The sequence below is a fragment of the Ailuropoda melanoleuca genome, chromosome 5 (genome assembly GCF_002007445.2).
Source record: "Ailuropoda melanoleuca isolate Jingjing chromosome 5, ASM200744v2, whole genome shotgun sequence".
NCBI lineage: Eukaryota > Metazoa > Chordata > Mammalia > Carnivora > Ursidae > Ailuropoda > Ailuropoda melanoleuca.
In genome coordinates this window covers 15,605,248-15,617,158 of record NC_048222.1, presented here as the reverse complement: position 1 = coordinate 15,617,158, position 11,911 = coordinate 15,605,248, and the positions used below count along the sequence as shown (strand labels likewise).

At 42.0% G+C, this 11,911-nt stretch overlaps 1 protein-coding gene across 3 annotated transcripts; it reads left to right on the top strand.

Annotated features, from left to right (window-relative positions):
* Window positions 1–965: 965 nt before the first annotated feature.
* LOC100468905 (transmembrane protein 14C) lies at window positions 966–8,529 on the top strand. 3 transcript variants are annotated; one of them, XM_011220605.3, is made up of 6 exons: window positions 966–1,104; window positions 2,164–2,233; window positions 2,546–2,622; window positions 3,429–3,530; window positions 7,033–7,120; window positions 8,037–8,529. In XM_011220605.3, the coding sequence occupies exons 2-6, from the start codon at window positions 2,211–2,213 to the stop codon at window positions 8,089–8,091; spliced, it is 345 nt and encodes a 114-aa protein (XP_011218907.1). In that variant the 5' UTR covers window positions 966–1,104; window positions 2,164–2,210; the 3' UTR covers window positions 8,092–8,529. The 3 variants fall into 3 exon arrangements, with proteins under 3 accessions (XP_011218907.1, XP_019651617.1, XP_002915953.1); XM_019796058.2 differs by having other exon boundaries at window positions 999–1,126; XM_002915907.4 differs by having other exon boundaries at window positions 1,014–1,152.
* The last annotated feature ends 3,382 nt before the right edge of the window (window positions 8,530–11,911 follow it).

The window sequence follows — 11,911 nt, the reverse complement described above, 5'->3', positions numbered from 1 at the left end:
GGGTAAGATCACAGTGGTTGTAACTAAGGTTTAAGTTTACCCCTGCATAGGGAGGGATGCATCCCTACAGCCATTCCGAACTGGATTTAAGTCCCATTGTTGGCTGTTTAACATCTTCCTGTAATTCAGTGAGGGTCTGGCATACTGGAATTACTCAAATTCTTCTTGGTTGTTATCTGCTTTCCCTGGTTACAATCAGTTATGGTAAACACAAGATTCAGTTTTGGTATCTGAATACCAGGAGCTGCTGCAACTGGAAAGTTTTTCTTTGGGGGTATGTGTGAACTGCAATTTCCTTCTTTCACTCAAGATTGTATTTATAAGATTTATCTATGTTGATTCTTATAGGAGATTAAGGAGAGAGAGACATCAAGGATAAACACAAATTTTGGTGTACAGCAACTGAGTGGTCCTGCAAGAAACGCAAGGAAGAAAAGCAGATCTGTAGTGGGAATGGAGATAATGTTTTGTGGACACTGGGGGATAGAGAGGTTGTAAGAGATTATATTTAAGTTATCCTCTCTCCTTTAAGATGCTGCTCAAGTAAACACCCTAAAGTAAACACCCTGGCTTGCGGCCACCATCTCTGCAGTAAGAAAGTGGTTGTTACCATTGTAGGCAAAAAACGTGATCTGGCTAGAGTGACATTCCTCCCAGACGGCATGCCTCTGATTTACACCGGGTGAACCACAAATCCCTCCATTAATAGGGTCTTTCAGAATCCATCCTCAGATGCCCTTCTCTGGGATCCGTGCTCTCGATGCCTCTTGCAAGACCCGACTCAAATTCTGGGTTTCTGGCAGGCTTTTGGAAAGCCGAGGTTCACAGGTGGACAGCTCTGTCGGACCGGCTGCATAGGACCTCACGGGACTCAGGGCGACTCCCCGCCCCATGCCCCGCCCCGCCTCCGGGACTCTTGCGCACGCTGTGACTCCTCCCCTCAAACCCCGCCCATGCGTTTCCAGTCCCCGGGACGCATGCGCACGGCGCGACTCCACCCCTCAAGCCCGGCTGCAGGCTCCGCCCCGCCCCACGTTCCGCCTTGTCCTAGGGAAGCAGTGCGTGCGGCGACGTTTCCGGCGGGACTTCGTCTGCCCGCCGCAGGTGCGTGTACTCTTGTCGACCGGTGCGTACCTACGGCAAAGCGGTTCGGTACTTGGGAATTATTATTCTATACCTTTTTGACTTTTGGGGATTACGTAAGAGGCTTTGCTGCCGCCCAGTCTTCGTCCCCCAGATCCAGTCAGGAGCGTTAAGCTGCGTCATAGTGCCTTTCTAGTCGCGCATTTTTGTGCTTTGCTTAAAATAGATTGTGAATGTTGCAGGATCCCTGAGCTCTTGAGACAAATGCTTATAGATGTAGCGTAGTGGTGATTAGTTTCCTGTGGATTTTATTGCTCCAGCTCCTTGAAAGTCTCAGTATCTCGGTGCTTCTTGGAAATGACGACTGGTACAATTCCAAGCACCCCGCTGCCCGACAATTAAAAATTTAAAACAGAACGGATATGAATTGTTTTCAAGCTAAACCTCATTGGATACCAAATGCATTTCTTTAAGAAAGGAGTTACACCCTACTTCGCCAAGAGCGAAGTGTCCTACATTAATTATGACTTGGGCTTTCCAGTATTTTACCCCCTCACCGATCTCAGTCTAAAGATCAGTGATTTGATGCAAAAGTAAATAGCCAAAGTTTTGCAAGATACTATTACTGTAATTGAATTCTTTGAGCAAGGGCAGAAAGGGGCAATTAAAATAGTTGAATTAAGGGGATGTTTAGTTTCTGATTTAGTAATAAGTTGGTTAGCTGACATAAAGGTAAACTCATTACCTGTACAGACCTGATCAGTGAATTGTGTTCAGTTTCCTGTAGGCCTGTGTTATTAGGATGGAAGTTATTACCAAAACGGTTAGTATCTTCTCAGCATTTACTACATGCTAAGCACTTTTTACTTATTACCCCGTTTAATGCTCACAGGAGCCCTAGGAAATTTGTACCATTCTTATTCTCATGGTACAGTGAGGGAAGGTGAGGCTACGACAGGTTGGTAGCTTGCCTGTTACTTCTTAGCAAGTAAGGGGTGGAGCTGGAACTTGGGTCTACTTCCTTCTGACTGCTAGAGAGCCATGCAATTAACCACCACTCATCCAGCCCTTCCTTCACAGGTGCCGGCCTGGTGTACTCTTGTGTCTGGTCACAGTGAAAAAGAACAATGCAAAAGGACTCTGGCCCACTGTAAGTACAGTGAATGGGAGAGGAATAGCCAGCAACTTCTCAAAACCAAAGCTTCTCTTCTTATCTGAAAAGGGCCCTAAGAATAGACTTTTGGGCAGCATAGGATATGGGAGGATGGACATGTAGGCCAGGGACCTGGGTTTGAGTCCCGGCTCTTTCACCGACTAGGGCACGTCATCTAACCTCTGGGATTTATGTTCATTTGTATGGTGATAGGACTGTTCTGGTTGACGACGTTTTAGTCCCATCCTGTGATTGTTTTTTTATTGTTCAGCCATGGTTGGCGCTGATTTCTTACTCTTTCATTTTCAGAGTGCCTTTACATTGGATTGGCTTTGGCTATGCAGCATTGGTTGCTTCTGGTGGGATCATTGGCTATGCAAAAGCAGGTATGGCTTATAGCGACTTAACCTCCTAAGATTTTCACATTGTTGCTGGTAAAGAGTGAGTCCCCAGGGTCCCCAAAGTACAGTCTTGTTTGACTTGTTTAAACCCTCTAGCTTGAGTGCAGGGTTATTGTCAGTCCCGTAGCTGGTCCTGCACTTGCTTTTCCATTATCTGGTTGACTTAAGTCAGGCTTCTTGTCTACTCACTTGTTCTTGGCTTCTTTATCTAAAGCTGCTGGGCAGGGGTGGTAGTAGGTCGCTGTTATCTTTGACTACCACACATTAGCCTTGACCCCAGAGTGTCTCTGTGCTAAGTAGGAAGAAAACTCTTGTCTTTACATTCTCGTTTTTTGAAGTCCCCTCTTTAGACAGGTCTATCAGTAAAGGTGCTGTTTCTACCTCCTTCTAGCCTGCATCCCCACCCCAACACACACACACCAGAATTTTTATTCTCCAGTGTTTTTGTTTTTGTTTTTGTTTTAAACTCACTGCTCCTGTTTCCCTCTCCTTTGGGGATTTGCCTGAGGTCCTGCCTGGGGACACTTCCAGCCTTTGAAAGGTAGGCCTGGTTAGGAGCCCTTCTTTTTGCCCTAGATGGATGTGTCTGTCTATTAAAAAAGAGAATGTCTTCTCTGTAAAGTAGCAAATTCCCCAAAACATTTTCCTGTTTGAGGGCTCCTTGGTTATGAGCTGTGTTGAGAGAAATTCTCTCTGAGGTTTTCCTCTGTAGGGGGAGGAAATCTTGTGACTTCTGTTAATGAAATGAGCGTCTGACATTATAATGTAGAACTCTGTTTGCTTCTCTACAGGTAGTGTCCCGTCACTGGCTGCTGGGCTGCTTTTTGGTAGTTTAGCAGGCCTAGGTGCTTATCAGCTGTCTCAGGATCCGAGGAACATTTGGGTGTTTCTAGGTATGTCAGCGTCACTGTTTCCCTCCTACAATTATGTATCCAGAATGCTTTACCAAGAGGCCCTGGATTGGTGGAATGTGACAGGTTCTTCACATGAAGACCGTTTTATTACTTCTGCTAAGTGCTAGGGAATTTTTAAAATTGGGGGTGCGGGGAGTTGTACTGGTTTCTGTTTATTTTCTGTGTACAGACTATGGAAGGGTTTTCATGCCTCATGAATTTAGATTTAGCCAATGAAATTAATAATAAACTTGTGCAAGGCAGTTACATGTCTCTTAATCATTTTGATTGCCCACTGAAGACTATATGCTTGAGCATTCCCAGAGGATCACATGTCAGGCTTCGGTTTGCATCAATATTGCATTTTTCGCATTTGGAAATCATTTATTAGCCCTTTAGCATTAAGCTAAATGTATGGCATAGGCCTTGGCCTCAAGGAGCCTTTACCTTGACTGACATGAAACATGGGTCTGCAGGGCTGCTGAAAAGCCCTGTGAGCTACACAGACAGTGAGGAGTGCTGAGAAGGGAAGATTACTACTTATCAGGGTGGCTTTGGGTGCATTTTTATTGAGCTCCACCTGTGTATCAGGCGCTGCACTAGGTGCGTGGCCATCTCACTGTCTCCACAAGTCTGCAGAGTCGGAAAACCTATAGTTCTGGTTATTATAAGTGTGGTGGGGAGAACAAGCATGTTAACAGAGCAGTTTGCACGAGTTGCCATGGGCTGGGCAGGAGAGGTCAGCAATGGCTGATATGGGGTGTGCTGCGGAAGGAGGAGGGGCCCAGCTCTCAGCTCTGCCTCACAGCTCCGGCACTCAAGCTCCTGAACGACTTTCAGACTTCCTTTTTTCCCATTTCTGATTCCACTCCTCCACTCTCAGCAAATGAGCTCATTGCCTACTTAAAGAAGAGCAGCATCCATCACAAGGGGCTTCAGCATCCATGCCTTCTGCTGTGCTGTTTCTCTTCTCTCCAAGGCCAGTCCCTCCACCCAGGCTTTGGGTCTCTGCTCCCCGACCTTCTGGAGTGTTATGCTGCCAAAGATGCCATCTCTTACTTGGATTCCACCCTGTAGATGGATCCCTCCTGCTCGTGTTCACGTGTCCTTTCTCACCCAGTAAAGAAAACAGGACCTCTCGTGACCCCACTTCCTTCTCCACTTGTTGCCCTTCTTCCCCCTTCAGAAACTTCTCTAAAACAATCTGTTATACTGCTTGTTTTTATTTCCTCCCCTTCACATTCTCGACCACTTCAGTCTCTGTATTTGTCTCCTTTGTCCATGGAAGTAGCTTTCCCGGATTGTGCCAGTGACCTGGATTTTTCAGAATCCAGTGTTCGTTTTTTTTTTTGAAGATCTGTGTTTATCTGTGAGAGAACGCACACACACACATCCACGAGCGCCAGTGCATGCACAAACGGGGTGGGGCAGAGGGAGAGAGAGTCTCAAGCAGACTCCCCGCTGAGCACAGAGGAACCTGACTCAGGGCTCAATCCCAGGACCCTGAGATCATGACCTGAGTCGAAATCAAGAGTTGGATGCTTAACTGACTGAATCACCCAGGCACCTTTGCAGTGTACATTTTTTAGTCCTCATTCTAGCGGCCTGTTAGCTTTCTCAGCGTAGCGGACCAATCCATTTTCCACTCTTCTGTTTTCCTTTTTATTTTCTTGTTCTCTTTTGTTGACCCATCTTCCTTTTTGGCCATTAAATGTTGAAGTTCTTAAGACCTGTCTTATTTTTTTTTTTTTTAAGACTTATTTATTAAAGAGCTTGAGTGAGCAGGGGGAGGGGCAGAAGGAGAGGGAGAGAATCCCAAGCAGACTCCCCGCTGAGCATGAAACTTGCTATGGGGCTCAATCTCATGACCCTGAGATCATGACCTGAGCCGAAATCAAGAGTTGGCTGCTTAGCTGACTGAGTCACCCAGGTGCTTCAAGACCTGGCTCTTTCTTTATTCATTATACCCTCTTGCTTGGCTCATTGGAGTGCAGGCCTTAAATTACCATTGAAACAGGTCATTGATTCACAAACGGATTTCTTCTCCAAGCTTTACTCTTACATATACAGTTGCATGCTTGAAATCTTTTATTAGTTGTCTCAAGGCATCTGCCCAAACCTGACCTCTTGTCCTCACATACACTGGTCTTCTGGTGTTCTCCATCCTTTTGGGTCTTGCTCTCCTCCCCTCCATCTTTGTATCTCATTCACCAGTAAGTCCTAATAGGACTAATAGGACACTACCTCCAGCACATATCCTAGATTGCCTCCTGTATCTCCATGGCCACCGTTCTCTTCCCAGTTATCCCTGTATTTTTCCTGCATTACTGAGGAAGTTTCTCATTTGGTATCCCTACATGCTCTGGTTTTGCTCCATTTTGTTCTCCATGGAACAGCTAGAATTTTGTTTCAACGGTTCTGTTCTGCTCATGTATCCCTCTGTCTGATGTCTTTTAATGGCTTCTCATTGCTCTGAGGATGAAGAACATAATCCCTAGTATGGCTGTCAAGGCTCTGTGGTATGGCCTCTTTTCCTCACTAGCCATATTTTAGCCTTCAGTTCCCTCTCACCACAAGGCCCTGTGTGTATTATTCCCTCCGCATGGAATGTGCTTTCTTCCCCCTTTAGCTCATTCACACCTACTTTTTAGATCTTGGCTTGATCTTCACTTCCTCAGCAAATCCTTTCCTGATTTTCCAGAATAGGCTGGATCTGCTGTTTACAGACCTTTTTTTTTTTTTTTTTAATTAAGACTTTATTTATTTGAGAGTGAGAGAAAGCATGAGTGGGATGAGGATCAGAGGAAGAAGCAGACTTCACTGAGCAGGGAGCCCAATGCAGGGCTTGATCCCAGGACTCTGGGATCTTGACCCTGAGCCACCCAGGCACCCCTGTTTAAAGACCTTTTTTATTTTTTATTATTTTTATTTTTTTTTAAAGATTTTATTTATTTATTTGACAGAGAGATAACCAGCGAGACAGGGAACACAAGCGGGGGGGGGAGTGGGAGAGGAAGAAGGAGCTCCCAGCGGAGGAGCCTGATGTGGGGCTTGATCCCAGGACTCCGGGATCACGCCCTGAGCTGAAGGCAGACGCTTAATGACTGAGCCACCCAGGCGCCCCTAAAGACCTTTTTTAATGATAGTTTTGTCCTCCAGCCCCTAGTGCAGTGCGTGGCACATGATAGGTATTTTAGCAGACATTGAATAGAAGAGCCTACAATGTAAATACATCAGTAGGAATAGGAAAAAAAGACCTGCGGCAAATTGGGAGGAAACTATGGCTGAAGAGTGGTAGGAGGTGAGGCCGGGAAGGCCGTTTGGCTCAGACTGTGAGGGCCGTAGGTTCCAATACTTGTTCTTACCCCCACAGAACACGGGTAGCCCTGGGGAAGGAGGTGATAGTATGAGATGGGGTCTGGGCCCTGAAAGAGGGATGGGACTTCGGTTCTCCCACACATAAGATATAATGATCTTTGGTTCTTTTTCTCTTTCCCATCAGCTACATCTGGAACCTTAGCTGGCATTATGGGAATGAGATTCTACCACTCTGGAAAATTTATGCCTGCGGGCTTAATTGCTGGTGCCAGGTATTTTCTTTTCTCTTGCTGTTCTTCACCAGTATGGAGTTTAGTTTCATGTCCCCTAAGACTTTGTACATTCAAAAATTTACTTGTTCTGGTATGCCTGATGGTGGACATCACTGAAGTGACGTAATTTACACACAAATAGGAAAGGCTGCAGAAACAGTAGTTGATTTAACATCAAAATGAAGTGCATTCATGATTTTGCTCTCACATTTGTGATCTGGTCCATCCCGCTCCTGCCTCCAGTGGAAGGAGCTTCATGCAAAGCCATGACTGCGGCTCTTTCTGCAACTTTCAGCATGAGTTCCATATTTCTGAGTTGTCTGGGCATCCTTTATCATTGAACATTTTCCTTAAAGGGAATTGTGATTAAATCCTGCTGTCTAATTACCTTTGGTTATAAAACTCAAACCAGATTATTTAAACAAAAAATGTGTTCCTTAATTATAATACAGATACTCTGAGGACAGAATTTTTAAACATCTGGAGGAAGATCCCTTACCTGACTTTGATCCTAGTTATGATGCTGTCAGGCATAATGCTTAAAGTCTGTGTAGACCAAGGTCAAGAGCAGTGAACTGGGAGGCTGGTAATGTACCATTAACTAGCTCTGTGACCCTGGAGAGACCTTGGTCTTCCCAGCCTTCAGTTTACTTATCTCTTTGAATTATTGGCTGTTAGATTAGGAACTCTGGATTCACATGTACAGTTTTAAAGCAAGTGGGGTGCAAAACTGCCCCTCGGCATGTTATTTCTTTGGTACTTCCAGGAATGGAGGTTCACCTGTGCCTGCTCTGCCTTGGCATTTCCTCACCATGTAGTTGTGAAGGACTTGCAGTTTTAGTTTCTTGAAAAAATAGTCGAGTGCCTGTTCTGTCCTTTACCTGATATTTTTTGTTTATGTGTTTCTTTTGAACAGTTTGCTGATGGTCGCCAAACTTGGAATTAGTGTGTTGAATAGACCCCATCAGTAGTAGTCATGTCCCGCTTGGACTCATGAAGAATTTAAAAACTTCCGCTATTTTTAGTGTATTAAGAGAAACAAGTGCAGCATTTTCACATATTCTGACATTTTACTTAACAGAACAAAAATAACATTGAATTTTCCAGAAGAAATCAGTCATTATCATTACAACCTTAAAGAGGTGGGTGGTATGTAACCCAAGAGCTTCTTCTTGTATGTTCTCATACAGTTTGATTCTTATACATGATGCTGTCGCCTCTTTCTGTATCTCTGGGTAATGTCTCAAGGGGTAAAATGTTAGGTATCAGCACTGGGGGCCTCAAAACCCCACGCCCTACTCAGAACAAGAGCTTTAGGATTTCTGTTCTTTGGCTCATCCTAGAGCACAGACCTATGTTGAAATTATGTCAAATGAAATATCAATGAAAATAAAGTTTTCCATAAGTAATATTTTCTATGGTGTCTTCGTTGCCAGAGTTGTCTAGAACGTAGAATGAGATGTGCATAGCTTGAAGCTATAGTAATGTGAAAGTGTTCTGTTAATATTTTATTTAGTAATTACCTATTTTCAGTAAGGACCACGGAAAGTTATTTGTGATTTGAGATTATACATTGCATTGAAGCTTGTTTTAGAAATGATCCTTTAGTGAGGATTTCTAAGATTAGGACTGTGTAACCAAAAAAAAAATGTGGCTAACTAGCTAATCTATAAATGTGAAACTAAAGACCTGTCTGAAACTTGAATTACGGGGTTTGGTCTCTACACACATTAACTGGACACTGACATATTTCCACCTCACTTTCTTTTGTTTTCAGCACTGAGCATTAACTCATTCTGGTATTCCTTACTTTAGTTTTCTCCCATTTCAAAAGAAAAGGGATATTTGCTACTTACCTCCTCCCTAACTGGTATTGGTTGGATTTATAGTATAATTCAGGCACTTATTAATCACATTTATGTTTTCTTAAACTCTTTGAAAGGAGTCCTGGTTTTCTCATCCCTGTTTTATTATGTGATGTGGTTTTGACATGTCATCTGCCAGGGCCCATTCTTAAACCGTAATACCCAGACCTCTGCACAGGTTGGGTGTGACCAGGGAAGTGTATCCTAGATCACGCATTTCTGTTAATACAACTGGGATCAAATCAGATTTTTGAATAGCCTCGTCACAGCAATGACTCATTAAACTTTTGGTCTACTGGGACTTCAGATCTTTTTCTTGCACGCACTATTAATAATAAAAACTACTCCTAGATAGGAAAGGGTTGGTGCCTGGTGTCATACTTGCAAATACTTGACTAAATTAAAAATATTCCACAGTTCCTCGTATAGCCAGTAGTTGCCTTTTATCATGTACCAAATTTGTTGTTTAAATTATAAGGACAAATCCATTTACAAATAGCTTATTGGTATGTGGGATGACTTCATGCCCTGGTGAATCAGATTATTGTGAACTTCTCAAACATTATTCCTATACAGTCTAGAGGAAAATGGACAAAGAAAATCAAGTAGACAGAACATTGCATTACCTTTTTGATATTTTAAAAACTGATTTTTATGGAAATGTGTTTGGAGAAAAACAACTGGTTATAGTTAGTGTTACAAAGGTCAGAATGCCACAGGTGGCCTCGGTGTTCTCTTGAGCAGTGAAGAGCAGTCTGTGTATTATCTTTGTCCGCAGACTTAACCTTTATGTTTTTTTCCCAAAACCCTGTTATGTGACGGCCAGGTAAAAGTGAACATTAGTTCTGACTTCTTTTTCCCCAGGTGTTTCAGTCATATGAACTGTGAGAGCGGAGGCACAGAAAAAGATTAAACAGAAAAGCAATACATGTCGTATATTAATTGATTAGATGCATTTTGGGTTCTAAGCTAGCCTTTCTGTGATCGTCTTGACACTTAGGTTGCTTCCATATCTTAGCTATTATAAATAATGGTGCAGTGAACATAGGGGTACATATATCTCTTTAGATTGGGGTTTTTTTGTGTAAGTACCCAGAAGTGGAATTGCAGGATTGTATTATGGTAGTTCTATTTTTAATTTTTTGAAGAAACACCATACTGTTTTTCATAGTGACTGCACCGATTTACATTCTGACCAACAGTGCTCAGGAGTTCTCTTTTTCTACATCCTTGCTAACACTTGTTATTTTTTTCTTTTTGGTACTAGCCATCCTGACTGGTATGATATTTCATTGTGATTTTGATTTGCATTGCCCTGATTATTGACATTGAGCATCTTTTCATGTGTGTTGGTCATCTGTATGTCTTTGGAAAAATGTCTATTCAAGTTCTGTCTGTCTTTTAATCAGATTATTTGTTTTTGATACTAAGCTGTGTAAGTTTTTTTGTATGTTTTAGATATTAATGCGTTAATAAGTTATATGATTTGCTGCAAATATCTTCCTCCATCTTTAGATTGCCTTTTCATTTTGTTGGTTTCCTTCTCTGTGCAAAAGCTTTTTGTTTGATGTAATCCCATTTATTATGTTAGCTTTTGTTGCTCTTGAATAGGAAACTGGTCTAAAAAATATTGCTAAGACTGATGTCCAAGAGCATACTGCCTAGGTTTTCTTCTAGGAGTTTTATGATTTCAGGTCTTATGTTCATCTTTAATCTATCTTGAACTTATTTTTGTATACAGTATAAGATAGTAGTCCAGTTTTATCCTTTTGCATGTAGCTTTCCAGTTTTCCCAGCACAGTTTTTTGAAGAGACTGTCCTTTACCATTGTCTGTTCTTGCCTCGTTTGTCATAGATTGATGATGTATGCATGTTTGTTTCTGGGCCCTCTATTCTGTTGATTTATGTATTTGTTTTTGTGCTAGTACCAGACTGTTTGGGTTACTGTAGCTTTGTGGTATAGTTTGAAATCAGGGAGCATACCTCCAGCTTTGTTCTTTTTCAAGATTGCTAGCTTTGTTCTTCGTTCTCAAGATTGCTTTGGCTGTTTGGGGTCTTATTTGGGGATTCTTTGAGTTCTGTGAAAAATGCATTTATTTTAATGGGGATTGTATTGAACCTCTAAGATTGCTTTGGGTAGTAAGGACATTTTAACAATACAATTCTTCCGATCTGTGAGCCCAGTATATGTTTTTATTTATTTGTGTCATTTTCAATTTCTTTCATCAGTATCTGTAAGTACAGGTCTTTCACCTCCTTGGTTTCATTCCTAGGTATTTTATTCTTTTTGATGCAATTGTAAATGGGATTGTTTTTTAAGTTTCTTTCTGATAACTTATTAGTTTGTTAAAGTACAGTTGATTTTTCTGTGTTAATTTAGTATTCGTCAACTTAACTGAAAGTCATTTGTTAGTTCTAATAGGTTTTGGTGAAGTCCTTGGGGTTTTCTATGTATATTATCATGTCATCTACAACTAATGATAGTTTTACTTCTTCCTTTCCAATTTGGATGCCCTTCATTTCTTTTTCTTGCCTAATGGCTGTGGCTAGGACTTCCAGTACTATGTTGAATGAAAGTGGTGAGAGTGGGCATTCTTGTCTTATTCCTTGTCTTATAGGGAAAGCGTTTAGCTTTTTTCATTTGAACATGGTGTTAGCTGTGGGTTGTCATTATATGGACTATTATTATGTTGAGGTGTGTTCCCTCTATACCCATTTTGTTGAGAGTTTTAATCATGAATGGATGTTGAATTTTGTCAAATGTTTTTTCTGCATCTATTGAGATGATTGTATGATTTTTATCCTTTGTTTTGTTAATGTGTATCATGTTGATTGATTTGAGGATGTTGAAATCATTCTTGTATCCCTGGCATAAATCCTACTTGATCATGGTGTATGATCCTTTGTATTGGTGAATTCTGTTTGC